General features: G+C 44.1%; 1 protein-coding gene and 1 long non-coding RNA gene across 2 annotated transcripts; one reads left to right on the top strand and one right to left on the bottom strand.

Moving 5' to 3' along the window:
- Window positions 1-1945: 1945 nt before the first annotated feature.
- Window positions 1946-6033, bottom strand: LOC118235144. Its single transcript, XR_004766794.1, has 3 exons — window positions 5917-6033; window positions 5331-5446; window positions 1946-2262 (listed from the first exon to the last, which is right to left on the bottom strand). It is a non-coding gene; the product is annotated as an uncharacterized LOC118235144 (long non-coding RNA).
- On the top strand, window positions 5301-14848 carry LOC118235143 (arylsulfatase I-like). The gene is made up of 2 exons (XM_035432200.1): window positions 5301-6219; window positions 11805-14848. The coding sequence occupies exons 1-2, from the start codon at window positions 5897-5899 to the stop codon at window positions 13237-13239; spliced, it is 1758 nt and encodes a 585-aa protein (XP_035288091.1). The 5' UTR covers window positions 5301-5896; the 3' UTR covers window positions 13240-14848.
- Window positions 14849-18489: the final 3641 nt, after the last annotated feature.

The raw sequence follows: 18489 nt of genomic DNA on the forward strand, positions 1-18489 counted from the left end.
TTGAAAACATATGTTTGTTGGCTTTGTTCCAACTGTAATTGCCACCTCTGAATTCTAATGAGCTCTTAATCGTTCTTAATAAGACTTTCTATGTTTATTGATGGATTACTAACCCTCTTAAGGCCATATTAATATCAGAAAATAATCATTCCATGATGAATAAACGTCTCATTTTTTTCTACATGTGCAATACCTATGTGGCAAGTGATTATAATGATTTAAAGAGAGATTAGTTGATTACATTATAGATTTGCAGATGAAATCACTGGGGTCATGGCTACTGAAGGTGTGGACACTCAATCATTGAAGCAAAACAATTTGAGAAAAATAAAGGGCTCAAAGAAAGTAAATGCCAATGAGTTAAAACCTGTATCGTGTTAAAATATGTTTATGGAAGAAAAATAATTACGCAAGAACCCGAACACATGTTTTCAACAATCTTAACTGATTAAGGAACAAAACTAACTGTAACAAAAACCAGAGTACACGGTGAGGAGCCAGGTCAAAGTAATTGAAAGGAGGCATGTTGAAGATGGGCCAGTTGCAGGCAAGCAGCAAGATCAGTTAGGTGACAATCAAGGGAATCAAGCCATGTGATAGTATAAGGGGTCAAGGCTGAGAGAGCTGAAGAAGTTCTGTTCACTGGCATGTTAGTAGGGGATTTGGAGTGGTGTTGTGTGCAGTGGAATAGGGGGGCCTTAGGTGGGGGGGCTTGGGCGGGGGGATGTGGAAGGGGAAGGGTATGGGGATGGTTGTGTTCACAAGCCAACGGCCCAGTTTACAACAAAATCCTTGCCGCATCCAAGCGCAACATCTGTTGCAGATATAACACCAGCGCTGTTCTCAACAAACATCTCGGCTAATTATTCCCTCTCATGGTTTCTCAATTTCTCTGAATTAGAGATCCTGGGGCTTGATATTATGAAATGATGCAGATTAAAGACTCCAGCAGATAATCAAAACCAAAAGTTTTGGTCTGAGAATGACAGAGATGAATGCCTACCATACTCAGTCGGACTCTGGATGGTAGCAAAAGAAGAGTTATCCTAATTAGTGTGCTAGGAGACAGGGAAATTAACTCTAATACAATTATAATACATCTTGCTTTTATTGCTTGCAATGAATATACCTAAAATGCATCAGATTGAAATGCATTGGTAGTCAACAGTAGGGAGACAGAACATTCATAGAAGTTTATGGAGTTCAGTATTGGGTGGATCCAGGTCTACAAAGTATCCACCAGAGAACTTGCAGTTTTCTGTGGGCTACTCCCAGCTCCTCTCCCCTGCTAATTTCTGCCTATCCCTGAACAGAAAGCTCACTGTGGAAAGGCAGGAAGTCTGCTCAATATAATCCATGCAGTCAATAAAAATTAGTTATGAAAGGAAAGGGAGAAGGGGGCACCGGGGGAAAGATGGTCAGAGTGAAATCCGAGGGGGATTTATAGCCACATAGTCTTCGGGAAAGTTTAGGAGAGGTGAGGTCTTGTTGACAAAATGGAGGCTTGGGTGCATAGGCAAGTATGCAGTGTGCATTTAAAATTTGGTTGGGGGGCAACAAACAGGAATTTGATGTGTCCCCCGTCCACCCTGGGATCATCTACATCCATGTGCATAGGGCTTGAATTATTCTTTGTGTTGAATGGAACAACTGTCCAAAAGGGTCCCCTCTAGCATTGTTTGGTACAGTTTATTTTCTTTCTGTGTATGAATAACAGAACAGCAGATGCAGGTGCAATAGTTTGTTCTGTTTGGTGGGAGTGGTTTTTCCTGCTGGTGAAGTAGTGGGTTCTCCTGTGGGCCTCCAGTTCATCCATGCATGTTTTTGAATGCATGTATTCTACAACCTGTGAGGAAGGGCTGAGGGTGGCCACTGCTCACGTGGTGGACAGACAGGACAGAACAACAGAAAGTTTGGCTTACCGCCTTTTATTTGTCCAAAAACACCAAAGCAACTGAAATCTTTGAGAACAATCAAGCAAACAAAACAGAAAAAAGAAACCAATGCCACACAAAACTGACACAAATCCACACCATGCATTCCCTAAACACCTCTCTTCTAGGCCTGGAAGCCAGGCCTCTTACAGAGCCCATAATTTTGTAATAGACCACAGCTGATTGGACAGCACCCCAGTTCCCTTGCTGGCACCACAAAGCTTAAGAGTGAAGCGTGAGCTTCAGCCTTTGCATGCTCCCCACTCAAACGTAGTAGATGGCAGAATGAACCTCTTGATGGCTTGCAACCCATCCTCAAAGGAACTTTCTACAAATCAACAGCACAGAGATTATGCTGCTTAGTGGACTGTGGAGACAGTAGAGGCGAAAGCTGGTATCAGGTGCCCTGGCCAATCAGGTGCCTTTGCAACCTGCCTGACCAAGATTGTGGTATGACACAATCAACAGACAAACTGTACGCATTTCAAGAGGCTAACTCATCATGTTTTTTGGAAGGATGCCCCTGCTTTTGTTTGCTCAAACAAGAAACTGACAGAGGGACAATGTGCTAACGCATTCCAAATTTGGAAGACTAACCAGGAGGAAATCCACAAATGAAACTAAATCCTGACAGTTGTCTATGAAGTGCTAATCAAGTCCCTAATTCAGTAATGCAGATCTCTGTAATTACGCTTTACATCCATATGCATTACAAGAATAGGTTATTATATGATACATTGAGGGGAAAAACAGAAGCTATGCACCACATGCAAGGATTGGACCCACAGCCTTCATATGATGACAGCAATAGGGGACCTACTGCAATAATGATGAATAATATATATGTAATGCTTAGCCCAATCTTCCCAATTATTAGCCTACATTGCAAGCAGCACATTCAATATCGTTAACACTGTTTTCATTGGCAGAGGGTAGAGGAAAGCGTTAATAGTTGAAGCTACTTTAACCCAAAACTGGTAAACACACTGTAAAATTCACATTATAAGACTGGCAAACTACCTACTGTGCTAACGAGGCAGCTGGTAACAATAGATGCAAGGCAGTGCCTCCACCCACACTTTCACCGCACAGTAATGGGATTAGGAGAAATGGAGACATTTATTCTGTGTATGTGTAAACCATTGTGTTGTAATGTACTGTAAAGAGACACAGAGAGAGAGAGAGAGAGAGAGAGAGAGAGAGAGAGAGAGAGTGTGCATGTGTGTGTGTGTGTGAGAGAGTGTGTGTGTGTGAATGTTTTGAGTGTGTGTGTGTGTGTGCATGTGTGTGTATGTGTGAGTCATTGTGAGTGAAGTACAGAGCTAAGGTTGCAGGGCAGCTGCAGTGTAAACTGTCTTTGCTAAAGGTCCGACAGTGAGACAAGGTATTTTAAAGCTCAGAAAAAATTCTCCTTCAAAAATGCTTGTCACCTGATGATTTTTGGGTCGCTGTGCACTAGAGTATGGCAACCAATCCTTCTGTTTTCATAGACCTGAATTCCACTGTAAGATAAACACTTCACTTGAGACCAAATTCCAAGAAAGTGAAGACATTTCCTCAAATTTAAAACATGGTGACACCAACAAAAAAAAGACCTTGATGAATAACGAATTTATTAATTTCACTTTTTAGCCAATCCAGAGCCTTCGCTCTGTAATAAAGCACAGCATCTTTATGAAGACAAACACAGATAAATAGTGCTGACAGAGGGAATGCAAAGAAGAGAATATGATAGGTGGTGTTTAACAAAACGTGGTGTGGTGAACAGTCCTTTTCCAGCATGTCGCCCTGACCTGCCTTGTGCAATAAAAATGGACGTCCCCCATAACTCCTTCCACCCCTCCTCCGCCTGCACTACGGCTTATGTTTCGTCCATGCTTGCAACATTTTTTTTAACAGAAGCTCATTCAACACCCAGAAAAGGCATGCTAAACTAACTAGCCACCTGAAGACTGACCTTTTCATTCTGAATATAGAGCAGAGGAGTCAATCACCTTACATCACCTTCTGAAAGCTTACCTCCTCAGACTGTACCTACACAGTAAAAACATCCAGTGTTCATTCAGCTCTGAAAGAGTACGTATTGGGGACCATATGAACTCTGTAAGAGTTGATTTTACACTGAACATTTTATTGTGTAGGACAACAGATCCAACCTCTACCTTCCATTCCGCCCTGAAAACTCAGAATGTGTGGAACACTGTGTATGCTAAAGGGATCATTTTTAAGCAATTGCATGCCCGTGTGTGCGTACCTGTGTGCGCGTGTTTCTTTGTTCGTCAGCAGTTAGATAAAATGTGTTTTTTTCCCCAGCCGTAAGATTAATATGTTTTGCTCAGAGACAGCGGGAAGTAGAAAAGAATGTGTATGTGACTGAATCAATCTAGAATGATAAGTATATAGGTTCAAGTATACACTCATGTATATAAACAGAGAGCTTGTTGCCTTTCTTGAGAGAAGCACTCAACCGATGTGTTGCGTATATCTCTCCATGCTGGTGTAAAAAAGAGTGCCTTATCATGTGACCCTCCCGAATGCCGAATGGTTTCATTTCCATGACAATTCCATAACAAATGTACCGGGAACAACAGGGTCAACTCCATGTACTGCCAGGCTCGAATTTTTAAAACCCAAATCAAGCTCATTCTGAGGCTTAAACTTAATTTAATAAGCACATAGGTATTTCAATTGTATTTCACTTCTAAGGCTCTGATGTACTTGCAGATTATAAAGTGCATATGTAAGTGAAACCATCATCCCAATGAATAAATAAATAAATTCAGACATTCTGGTTGGTAATGTGTTTGTTAAAAATTCCCAATGGATCCACAATAGTGTTAAAAAAATTATCAAATCAATGAGTTAAAGCACAGTGTTCTCCAAACATTGACTGCCTGGTCAAATAGGCCACTAGCCCACTTACTAGCACTTCAGTCAGACTCAGAAGCCTATCAATTAGTCAATAGCAATCCAGAACAATCACTGGTTTTCCCCAATTTCCATGATACTTAGAGAACTTGCCCTCGTCAACTGCAATTGCGAGCCAGTGTAAAAATTGTTCACCTTGGGGAAAGTCCATTTAGTTTTTTTACTTCACTCTAATAGCCCTACAATATTGGGCACATTACGGCTGTGTTTTTTGTTTTATTTGAGTTTTTTAATGCAACAATGGTGTAAACATATTCAATGAATCTGAACAGGTTAACAAGCATTAGCCTAAAGACCAATAGTGTTACTCTCACTTTTTAGCTGTAATTCCCCAATCAACTGGCTCCTTGTAAATCTGAGAAACACCTTGTTCAAGTATTTGAATTATGCATTTGACCCAGGCAAGTTTGCAACTGGCTGGCACGTAGCAGTAGGAACACTCGGTTACGACTGACGCGAACAAGATACCTGATGGTGGGCCCCGAAGGACAATCTGAGAACGTTTTCCTCAACATTACAAATCGGTCTGTACGGTCACGAGCGTGTTTTCTTTGGCATCCTGTTTCAGCTGGCTGTGACGTTCTCTGTCGGGCGGGGTTAATAATACAACCCGCAAAGAAAGAAAGAAAGAAAGAGGTTTCAGAAGAGCATATGAGATGAGACCGCAGTAGCAATTCAGTCTGTCGCAGTCAAGCATGCAGACTGCAGACAATTTGCAACTTTTGTCTGATAAAAAAGTTTTTTAAAACATATTCTATTATAAAATTCCGACTTTATTTAAATACAGAATCTACTACAAAGGTACGTTTGAGCCTTATAACTTAAATTAAGAATGACTTTCGTGCGTTAAGGAAATTACATAAATTTCAACTCCTTTTAAAATATATTTTTGTTCAAGTCCTCAAGCAGCGAAATACTTGTTTCAAAGCAAGGACAGGACCAGGAATTAGAATATACACCGAAACAAAAGAGAACGCCCACAATCTGAATGTCTTTACTTTAGCATCTTAAAAAAGCGTGCATTCTTACAAGCCATGGCAATGAACGCACTAACCGGGCTTTCAATGGTGAGTTTACTGAGCCTTGGCTACATGTCCTGGGACTGGGTGAAGCCAGATCAGATGGAGAACGAGCCTTTCTCAGACTTCAAAGGCAAGAAACCCGAGTTCAAGCCCAGGCAGCCGCCGCATATTATATTCTTTCTGACGGATGACCAAGGATTTCACGACATCGGGTACCACAGCTCGGACATACGAACGCCCACGCTGGACAAGCTTGCCGCCGAGGGCGTCAAGTTGGAGAACTATTACGTGCAGCCCATATGCACGCCGTCACGCAGTCAGCTGATCACAGGCAGGTAAGAATGTCAAGAGCACATAGTGGTCGCTTCGTCACACAGCCGATGGCTATGGAAATGCAGTTTATAATTCTCTTACTAAAGGAACTTTCATAAAGGATTCACAGCGTATATTCTGGAGAAGTATGCAATCTGGAACAGATAAAAAAAAGTTGAACAAACGTACCGCCCTTCCCTGCAGTGGTATTTTATATTTCGGTTAAATGTTTGTTGGTTTTAAAATATACATATGTTTTTTGTTTGTGGCAGTTTGCCATAAAATAATATGTTAATAGGCAGGGTGAACACAAGGGTTTATGAACACATTCAAAGTATGCTTAAATATAAATGTTTTTCACCGCATTTTTATGTTTTACATACTTGTCATTTTGTTGAAACCTTTTGGCAAGCTCTGAAACGTGATAGCACAAGCTGCTTCAAAACTGCTCCAAAGAGATTTCGTTGTGATGTTGTATGTGTTAAATGTGGAATTTATTTAAGAAAAAGCTAGGATATGTACAGTGCAGGCCGTTGTTGAGATGAGAGATTCTTTATAACAATGTTCATTTTTATTTGCTTAAAACTTTCCACAAAAGAAATACGGAGGAAGTTTGTCAACTGAATCAATATTGGAGACCACCCAGACAGTAACACTTAGAATTGGCTCAACTTAGTGTACTCAGTGTTAGCCCAGCATTTACAAGATCGAGGGTGACTTTTCGGTGTTCTCACTTAAACACTTGAGCACACACACACATAGTAGACACACATACATGTATCTTGAGGCTCAAAGCAGTGTGTGTGTGTGTGAGTGAGTGACTGTGCATTAAACAAAACCTTGCCAAGTTGTGCACTCAGGGTTGGGTAAGCTGGTTGGTGGGGGGGAGCTGCAGGCAGCTGCTGTCCAACCACGACAACAGCTGTGGGGCGGTCTTAAGTCTGGGTGGGATATCCTGCGCCTTAGCGTGAGTCACTCCAAGACGAAGAGATGACCATCTCACTGCTGCGCTGGCAGAAGTCTGGGAGAAGTCTTTCAGCATCTCCTGTTTCCCATAAACATCAGAGAGAGAGAAAGGGGGGGGAGAGATACAGGATGAATCCGCATACTTGACTTTAAAAGGGCTTTAGTATTCTGGAGTAAGGGCAATAAAGCTGTTATATTTCCACATCATGTACAACAAAAAAAATCCAGTACATTTCCACAGCTTGCACTGAATATAATACCATTCTGGCAATGAAATAGATTTACAGTGTTGTTTTACGCAGTAGAAATGTATTACCCAATGGACCAGTCAATTAAGAAAATATTAGCAAATAGCCACCAGAGTTTCAAATGCTTTTCTTCTTTTGTTTTTCATGCAGCATATTATTATGGGGACTGAAATGAAGCCCCTAGAACAGCAAACTCTATTTATCAGATCAAACGGTTTCATCTATAGTATCAGAAGTTATAATTTGGGCCTTATGCCAGATAGCCAGGTGGTTAAACTCAGGCATGTTTAACACTGGGAGTTCAGTGATTCTTAGTGTTGGGTTATTTTAAAAAAGAAAAGGAAAATGTTGCATTATGAGGTATGGTCGTGATGTGGAGTGGTGCCTGAACAGGATGTGATTATCATTCCTATGACAAAATCTCTTCCAGACTCGCGAGGTACACCTCAGAAGAACAGACAGACACCTTCACACACACACACACACACACACACACACCCACACACTCACTAACACATGCAGACACACACACACACACACTCACTAACACATGCAGACACACGCACTCGCACACACGCGCACACACACACACACAGGCAAATGCACACAAACACACTCAGACAAACATACACATACGCACACCACCTGTGCTTTGAAAAACACCGGACCCTGTGATTAAGTGCTTGGTCTCAGCATGTCTCTTCAATTGTCATTTGTATGCTTGGCAGCCACTTCTCCCCAGTCTGATTTATACATATTACTTAAGATATGTCACCCTGTTATTTTTCTTCTTCCTCGCTATTTGAAATGCCCTACTTCATTTGTAAGCCTGCCTCCTGGCTGCAGATTTTTCCATCAATTAGGGAAGGGAGTGCAGACACGCGTGTGCACACACATCCCACCAATCCGCGCTGGCCGCCATCGCTTCTCTTTGCTCTGCCCTCCTCCCGCTGAGCCCTGCGGTCCTGGCCTCATCGCATTCCCTGTCTGTTCCCATGCGCAGCTGGGACCGGCAGACCGCAGGTGCTCAGCTGGCCAGAGAAGGAGCTGTTGCTCAATGAGACGAGTACGACCCTGCCGGCTGTAACCCACCCCCCATGGCTGCATTATAGGGGGCTAAGGGGGCTGCTGGGCACAGTCACCACAGGCACAGATTGATTCTGTGCCAGACCATGGGGCCCTGGACCCCAGCGCCTTAGCAGGAGGAGCCACCCCAGCTAATACAAAAACATTCTCACAATGTTGCTGCCATACAGTGGCGGCAATGTTATAACACTGACAAAACATTCCAGAAACATTGTGAGAACGTTTTGTGTCAGCTGGGACCCAGCAGCCCATATTGGGGGTGTGCAGAGATAACACTGTGTGTATGGGTAAATGCATCAGCTCTGCTGGTCTCTTTTCTTCTGATGCCAGAATTGCCCATGCGGTGGAGAACCCTGGGGTGGGGGAGGGGGGTGGCAGAGGGGATGCGGTGGCTGGCAGAACGGATTGTGTCTGTGTTTATTCCCCGCGTGGGCGTACTCGTTCTCGCACCTCTCAGACCCACTGGATGCCATTTTGTTCAATTCTCAGCCTCAAGAACACTATGAATACACGGCGCTATGGATGAATCATAGGAATAATGACAAAAAACAGAGAGGATTGCCAGTTTTAATATTGATTTTGTTTTTTGGAATGAGGTTGTGGATGGGATTGCTAAGCACTTGCATTATGCAGAGCTACCAAAAGCCAGTATCTACACACAATTTTTGAATTGTATCTTTTTACTTTATAGCTCAGCATAAAAGGTAATGCAGAAATGAAGTTGTAACTTCGTAATGAGTTGTCATTTCCGGAACATTCCCAGACTCTGTGGGTCATTCAGTCCAAAGACACAGCTGTGACAAATGACAAAAATATCAGAGCTATGACTTGCTCACCAGAGTCATAACGTACTAAAAGAACCGTCGTAAAATGTTCTGCTGACTTCTTCCAACCGTGCTGTGCTACTTCTGACACTTAAAAAATAATACAAACCTAATACAAACCTTTTTCTTCCCTTTGTAATTGACACCTGTGCTTCTGCAGGTACTGTTATGGTACATCACAGCCACACACAAACTGGAAGCGTGGAAACTGAATGTGCATCACATTACATTACGGGCATTTAGCAGGCGCTCTTATCCAGAGCGACTTACACAGCATTTTGCATTTATACATAGTATCCATTTAAGCAATGTAGATTAGGTTACTTGTCCAGGGGAACAACAGCAGTGTCCTACCTGGGAATCAAGTCTGCAACCTTTAAGTTAACAAGGCCAGTTCCTTACACTTTATACAACACTGCCACTTGTCCACCATTGCTTTGATACACCCTCCTTTCAGACACTGATGTATAGTCTGGTCATGCCAACAGGAGAGGGCTGCTGCTGATTGGAGGAGAGGGATTTCTGGTGCTGATGACACCTTGTAACCTTTTGGTGAATGCCATTTCATTAGGGGCATTTAGCAGGTTCAGTTACCCAAAGTGACCTGACACAGGTTTTGTTTTTTTACATAGTGTGTGGATATGTAACTCAAGCAATTCAGGTTAAGCACCTGGCTCCAGGGTTCAATGTGTCCTACTTGGTTCTCTCTCTCTCCACCGTAGTTAACGTGTGGAGGCACAAAACTGTTGATGTGCATCACCCAGGTGGGTGCGACACATTGGTGGTGGGTGAGGTGAGTTCCCACTCATCACTGTAAAGCACTTTGGGCATTTGGAAAAGTTGCTGTATAAATGCAATGATTCATTCATTAATTCATTCATTCATTCGTACTTGAGAATCAAACCTGCAACCTTTTGGTTACAAACCCAGTTCCCTAACATGGCTGCCATATATGGGTACTATGTCAGTGGTCCTCAATCCTGGTCCTGGAGAGCTGCTGTTATTCAGCACTTCAGTAGCACAGCAATTGAGTCAGTTAAAGTAGCTGATTGCAAGTCTAACTCAGTTCACCTGTTTTCTTGGGTCTGGTTTGTTTGCCGATCTTAAGACGAAAACAAAAACCAGCAGACTCTGTGGCTCTCCAGGACCAGGATTGATGATAACTGTGGAGTGTTGTTATCAGGAACTGTTGTAGTGACCGAAGGCATCGTGCCCAACTCTCCCTACCGCAGGCAGGGGTAAGGTCACAGTCAAGCAATTAGATTAAAACCTGCAACTCTAGGACCCAGATTGCACTGATATAGTGAACTTGTTTTTCCAGGGATGGCACTCTGGTGGCACGTGGCTAGGACGGCTTGATTGAATTTGGAAGCTTCCGTATTTCCATCTTGTATCCGTGCATAATTCCTTCCTGCACATTGTTAGTCTGAAACCCTGCTGGCAGGAAGTGCAGGCTCTTGGTAGTGTGGCACAGTAGGAGTTCACTGAAATGACGTTTGCTTTTTGTGTGTGTGTGTGTGTGTGTGTGTGTGTGCTTAGACTGCAAAACCAGAAGAGCTGAGGAGCTGAATCAAATCCTTGCTGTGTTAAATTTGAATAACAGGCAACAATCAATCTTTTTGTTCTGATCGTGTCTCACCTTAGCAACAGTTACAATGGTTACAATGAGCGTAACATAACATAGGAACGTTTACGGACAAGAACAGGCCATTCAGTCCAATAAGGCTGGTTATTTAGCCCACGCTGGCACTATTCAGCATTGAGTTAAGTCTAGTGCCTACTCAATGACCCCAAATGACAAGCTGTTACTAAATGACTGGACAAGCTGTTCCATGAATTAACAACTTTGTTTTTGGGGGAAAATTTTACCTTCAATTAATGTCTCCTCGTTCTGCTAAGGAAGCTCTACAATCCACGTTATTGATACCTTTGAAAACATTTAACTTTTGGAAAGTTATTGGCTTATTAGCTAGTGTTTGTTGCTATTCATGATAAAGTTGAATTGTTTATTTGCACATGTAGGTTCGTATTTGGTGTTGGGTTTGCAGTCACAAAAATGTATATCTTATTTTAGATGAATGTAAGAGCACTTTTGTTCAATGCACATAAGACTGATTAATCTGGATCACAATTGTTTCAAAACTTTTGTCCTGCTGTGTTGTTTTGTTATTTACTGTAGTTTTATAATTTTATGTATCTTTAGCTGTGTAGCAGTGGGTGGCAGTGTTGTATAATGGGTAAGGAACTGGTCTTGTAACTTAAAGGTCACACGTTCGTTTCCCTGGTAAGACACTGCCATTGTAACCTTGAGGAAGGTACTTCACCTGCATTGCTTCAGTATATATCCAGTTGTATAAATGGATGCAACGTAAATTATATGTACAAGTTGTGTAAGTCCCTCTGTAATGTAATGTAATGTAATATAGCACTACATGTATTTGAGAAAGGAGAGACTAAAGGTGATGAAATTGTTTTCCTGCACAGGTATCAGATCCACACGGGTCTACAGCACTCCATAATCCGCCCCCTGCAGCCCAACTGCCTGCCCCTGGACATGGTGACCCTGCCGCAGAAGCTCCGGGAGGCGGGCTACGCCACCCACATGGTGGGCAAGTGGCACCTGGGCTTCTACAAGCGGGCGTGCCTGCCGACGCGCCGCGGGTTCGACACCTTCTTCGGCTCCCTGACGGGCAGCGTGGACTACTACACCTACGACTCGTGCGACGGGCCGGGCATGTGCGGCTACGACCTGCACGAGGGGGAGGGCGTGGCCTGGGGCAGGGGGGGCAAGTACTCCACCCACCTCTACACCCAGCGGGTGCGCAAGATCCTGGCCGCCCACGACCCCCACCGGCCCGTCTTCATCTTTCTGTCCTTCCAGGCGGTGCACACGCCCCTGCGGCCGCCCAAGGGCTACATCTACCCCTACCGGGGCATCGGGAACGTGGGCAGGCGGAAGTACTCCGCCATGGTGTCCATCGTGGACGAGGCAGTACGCAACGTCACCTACGCCCTCCGCAAGTACGGCTACTACCAGAACAGCGTCATCGTCTTCTCCACCGACAACGGCGGCCAGCCCTTCTCGGGGGGCAGCAACTGGCCACTGAGGGGGCGTAAGGGGACGTACTGGGAGGGGGGGGTCCGCGGCCTGGGGTTCGTCCACAGCCCCCTTCTCCGGCGGCGGCGGAGGGTCAGCCGAGCGCTGGTGCACATCACGGACTGGTACCCCACGCTGGTGGCGCTGGCGGGGGGCAACGTCTCGCGGGCGGACGGGCTGGACGGGTACGACGTCTGGCCGGCCCTCAGCGAGGGCAGGGAGTCGCCGCGGCGGGAGATCCTGCACAACATCGACCCGCTCCACGTCCGCGCCAACCTCGGGTCCTGGCGGGACGGCTTCGGCATCTGGGACACGGCGGTCCAGGCCGCCATCCGCGTGGGCGACTGGAAGCTGCTGACGGGCGACCCGGGGCACGGCGACTGGGTCCCGCCGCAGACGCTGGCCAACTTCCCGGGGAACTGGTGGAACCTGGAGCGCGGCGCGGGGCCCCGGAACTCGGTGTGGCTCTTCAACGTGACGGGCGACCCGTACGAGCGCCACGACCTCTCTCGCCAGCGGCCGGACGTGGTGAAGGAGCTGCTGGCGCGGCTGGCCCACCACAACCGCACCGCCGTGGCCGTGCGCTACCCAGACGCGGACCCCCGGGCCAGCCCCGACCTCAACGGGGGGGCGTGGGGGCCCTGGGCGGGGGACGAGGACGAGGAGAGGGAAGGCAACAATTTTGGCGGGGCTCCACGCAGAAAGAACTGGAGCAAGAGCAAGAATAAAAAGAACATAAAGAAGAAAAAGAAATGCAAAATTTGCAAACTGAGATCCTTCTTCAGAAAGCTGAACACCAGGATTATGTCCAACAGGATATAAGGGGAAAATGGTATCACCACAGTGATGCATTCACTGAGCCGGAAAATGTGCACATTTATTTGAAAACTTTGAAGGGGAACACTTGCCGGCGTTTACTTAATATTATGTCTTTCCAGCATTCGTTTTTTTGCATAACAGATTGCCACACCAGATGTTTTTTTGCTGGGTTTTTTTATCTCACTATCTGGTGTTTCAGTCACGATATCTTCCTTTTATTGATGTTCTTTTCACCTTTCTTCTGTGTTTGTGTCCCACTATATTTCGGTTTTGAACCACTCACATTTGATTTAGAGATCCATCTTCCTATTGTGGTGTTCCTTGACTTTTGGCTTCAGAGCACTAGACGCTGAACTCTGCAGGAGCAGAGCTACTGCTTTGTGGAAATCGGTCAGTTCCCAGAGCTCTGAAGTACTAGCTCTTCGTATAACCTGCAACAATACCTCTGTAGCAGTTGCTATGCAACTCATTAGCGCTGTTACTGCGTCTCTGCAGCTCTGTAATCATAGCTCTTTAGCGATAACCCTTTGACTCTGTGCAGTAGGTGTGCATTGTAAAAAAAAAAAAAACAAAGAAAACAAGGATCATTAAAAAGTAGCAATTCAAAGGCTAAGGGGGCAACACACAGTTAAAAGCAAAGATGTAGCAATCACTCTGTCTCCCCACCCCCTCAGCATTTTGTTTTGTACTTGACAGCACTTTTGTACTTGACAAAATAATAAAATAAAAAATCATTGGTAGGATATGCAAAGGCCGGATTCAGTTTAATTTGATCCTTCTGGCGGGCCCCCTGGTGGTTGCAGCGGTTTGCACACATGGAACACAAAGTTAGTCATGTGTGGAGCACATGTTGGACTGCGGGACATGCAGTGGGAAAGGAGCTATCGTTTGGGGTTTTCACACGATGACAGCGCAGCGGGGGGGTCACAGGGGTCAGGAGCGGTGACCCCACTCTATCTTTCAGGTTTCCAAAGGAAATACTCAGCGCAAATTGAACCTAAAACTGGGATCTGTGGCCAGTGTTAAAAGGGATACTTCACTTTCTGGGGTCTTTTTTCAGGAGGTCAATTGCAGTGAAGGACATTATAAATATTTTTAGAAGTTTTTTATGACATACCAGTTTGCAATGGCTGGCATAGAACATTTGGAGATTTGTTGTCTAAAGCCAGAAAATTTACTTCAAACTCCAAAGTAGTTTATACAGCGATACTACGGTTCAAGATGATGTACGTACTGCATGTACTGATTCATTTTATAGTGTTTATTCACAATTACTCATGCAAATGTGTTTTCATATTGAACCAGTAAGTCGTTCCCTGAGAACAGCAGTCTCCGGTTGCTAGGCAATAGTCCCAACTGAAAACAATATTAAACTTACTTCTTTGAATAAATAACCGGTATAATTCATATGTACAACCTCTGGAGACATAGCATTCCTGTGCACGGTCCTTGGGATTACTTGAACTGAATTTTCTTACTTCAGACCATAAATCCCCCAAATGCCCTATACTGGTCATTGGAAAGCTGTCAGGGAATATAATAATAATAATAACTCCTGGGAATATCTAAAATATCCTTGCTTTGGCACAAAAAATAAAGGTCGCCGTTTGGATTTTTTTGGACAGTGCCCACTGTACAAGCCTCTGGAGGCAGTGTTATGATCTGGGGTTGCTTCAATTGGTCAGGTCTAGGCTCAGCAACGTTATGCGGCAATAAAATGAAGTCAGTTGAGTGCCTGAATGTACTGAATGACCAGGTTATCCCATCAATGGATTTTTTCTTCCCAGGCGGCACGGGCATATTCCAGGACAACAATGCCAAGATTCATCGGGCTCAAATTGTGAAAGAGTGGTTCTTGGAGCATGAGGAATCATTTTCACACATTAATTGGCCACCGCAGAGTCCTGACCTTAACCCCATTAAAAGTCTTTGGGATGTGCTGGAGAAGACTTTACAGAGTGGTTTGACTCTCCCATCGTCAATACAAGATAATGCAGTTCTGGACGGAAATAGATGTTGTGACGTTGCATAAGGTTGTCGAAACAATGCCACGACGAACGCATGCCGTAATCAAAGCTAAAGGAGGAAATATTAGAGTGTGCGACCTTTTTTTTGGCCAGGCAGTGTATTTTAGTCTCTTTCCTTGCAGACATGGAACAGATTGCATAAATCTGGAAATAGGGGCAAATGAATGTAAACAGAGATCAAAATAGCCTCAATGACAACGCAGTCTCCTTCATGCAGCACTTGAATAGGGTTCCCATAGTTCCCCTCTCCTCCCTTTGTTACGTTCGTATTTGCGCACAGCATGGCTAATCAGTGGGTGCCATGACTGCGCTTGTTATGTCTGCTGGAAGTGGGGGGTTAGTGCTGCTTGGTATACTTATGAGCATTAATTTGTCTGAGGGCCTAGGAAGCGTGCTTGAGCAGTGTAAGTGGTCGTACAGTAGGTAGCAAGTGACGTGTTGCTAACAACTTAAGGTGTCCTTTTAGTTGGTGAATTTGGTGTAAGAAGGCTGCCATGTTAGCAGTACTTTAGCAAAAAAAAAAGAAAAAAGAATGATTCTCTGGCTCTGGTGTTTATGGCTCTGGAAATTAATTGAGACCACATTAAATATTCTGTTTCACAGTTTATGGGCATGTGTCTGTGTAATATTTTTTGCCTTTTGATACTCTTTGATGAGCTAGTGACCACATTTCCAAACAAAATTACTGTGAGTCAGAGCATTTATTTGCAGAAAATGACAACCGGTTAAAATACTGAAATATACAGTGTTGTTATACATTGAATAATGCAAACGAAACAAGATTATACCCATAAATTTTTAAAAACGCCTTCACTTAGAAATGGTTCAACAATCAATATTTGGTAACCTTGATCAGTGTAACAGAGTGTAACTTTTGACACCAAAAGTTCTTTGTACAATGAGTATAAACAGATGAAAGGACCAATGTTTGTAGCAGGGCTGGTGAACTTTGGCTTCTTCAGTGAAAATGTGCTGAGCTAAAACAAAAACCTGCACCCACACTGTCATTTTTCAGATAAGATTAGGGACCCCTGCCTTAAAACAAGCAATGCATTTCAACTAATACTGGTGATGAGCAGGGCAGGATCTGGTCCGCCTTCCTGGACATAAGTTAATAAACTCATAATAGGAACATAGTTAAGAATAAAGATGCCCTTTTCTGCTTGTTTTATGAAGCTTTGCAAATGTCCGTTTTTTAGTTTGAGTCAAGAGGTTATATACGTAAAATGTTTTCTGTTTAATGAGGCATTGTTTCTCCCAATATGTTTTTATGTGTTATGATGTTATTCTCCAAACCTTAGACTGAAGGCAGTACGTGAGCAGAAACCTGAACATGGGCCTCAGCTTTCTCAATACAATTTAGAGCAACCAAACCAAATTTCTCAGTTATAAGACTGTTTGAGTCTTTGAAGAAGGTGAACACGGAATGAAAACAAAAACTATATACTTCTGTTTGGTTGTGGACAGAATCACTTCAATGATGGACAGCTTGGGCTGAAAATGGGTGAAATGATGCCCGATTTTTGGGGTTTGCCTACCCTGGTCCCAGAGAACCAGGGTTTTCTTTTCCACTTGGCACTTAACTGCTTTAACATTAATCGGTTTATAAATATATATATATATATATTTTTTTTTAATCTTTTTTTTTATTACAAATTTACCACATCTGGTTTCTTGGGTCTGACCAGGTTGCTGAAACAATGATGGACACCAAAGTCAGCAGTCTACATAGCTCTCTAGGACCAGGCTTGGCTGCTACAAGCCTATGGTACAGGGGTATGTTATACATTATGACTGTTATAATACCTAAAATATAATCATTGAGCTAATATGACAGCTGATAAGGTGGTGGAGATATGCTTTCTACTGCCTTATCCAGTGTGCGGGCGTATTGCACGGAGACGTGGCTATCCTGCAATCACCAGGTTTGTGATTTACGGGGAAAAAAATCACATTTCTGAACAAATTTCGAAACCCTAATGTTCTCCTTTTCTCCAAATTTGGAATGTCCAGTCTAATTTCTTGGGATGTCTGTTTGTTGCAAGCTCTTTCCTTAAAACAAAAGAACACAGGTAAACATGAACCGCCTCCCGTGAGTGTACACTGCCATCTGTTGCCTCTTTTCGGTCTGTAGTTCACCGTCTGAACCACACTGCCATTGGGCCAGAGGTCAAACCTCATGGACAGGTGGTACAGGCAGACGACGTGGGCCAAACTGGCTAGAGGAGTCTCTCTCACGTCGTGAGATGAGGGTAACCCCACAGATGGAAACCCTCTCCGCTAGGGCAATGCACCAGCCAATTATGTGCCACCTGCAGGACCACCGGCCACAGTTGCGTTGGCATTGTCAGGATAAAAGCTTCTAAGGGAAAAAGTGTTGGTTCTCCAGGTCTCAAATGTCCTGTATCCCCAACCTTACCAGATGCATCCCTTTTTTTAAAAAATGTGATAGTTGGAGAGTCAAACTTGTAGCTCGCAACAAGCTCCCAGCTGTTTCGCTTCATGATCGCGAGAAGGAATTATCCATGCCCCTGTGGACAAACTCCCTCCAACTCTTCTTTTTGTGGAAATAAGTGAAGCTGTGAATTCATCCCCTCTGCACAGCTGTTGCTGCAACCTAAATATGTCTACTCTGCTCTGGATGTCTGGCAGATAATAAAACAACATTAATTCCGAAACTTGTGGTGGTCAGGATGTCATTGGGAGAGAAAGCAATGTTAAGAAGCCGTGCCTGGAAAAGATGGAAACAGACGAGGCAATGCAATACTGCCAACACACACATTCATTCATTCATTGATTAACCAACCAAAATAAATCAATTAATAAATTAGAATTTATTTGTTACAGCAAATATGTTTACGGTTTTAACTGTCACAGTTCAGTGCGATGCGTGTATTCTATTTGGAACTGAATAACCTTAAATCCCCTCAGCTGGTCTTGGCTGCAGGTGCCATTAAGGCTCTCCTAGTCCTTCAGAACTCTGCCACTCATCTCGTTAATATTCAGCTAAAATTCACGCACGTCAGCCTCCTCTCCACATCTCCCTCCACCGCCGCCTCCTGCCGGTGGGACTAATGAAAAGCAGGACTACTCCAGTCCCAGTAATCCATCATCAAACTCACACCGCCTGACTGCTCTGTTCTGTGTCAGCTGGTCGTCTTACTGTTCCTTCTCTTTAAGGCCCCCCTTTCGGCGGTGTTCATTTCATTTTCCTTTTCCCTAGCCA

This window comes from Anguilla anguilla, chromosome 9, assembly GCF_013347855.1.
Source record: "Anguilla anguilla isolate fAngAng1 chromosome 9, fAngAng1.pri, whole genome shotgun sequence".
NCBI classification, from domain to species: Eukaryota; Metazoa; Chordata; class Actinopteri; order Anguilliformes; family Anguillidae; genus Anguilla; species Anguilla anguilla.

Excerpts from the sequence above, each read along its gene's own strand:
- LOC118235143 (XM_035432200.1), top strand. The coding sequence starts at position 5,897 with ATGGCAATGAACGCACTAACCGGGCTTTCAATGGTGAGTTTACTGAGC. Across the intron at positions 6,220-11,804 it reads AGTCAGCTGATCACAGGCAG|GTATCAGATCCACACGGGTC; the intron begins GTAAGAATGTCA and ends TTTCCTGCACAG.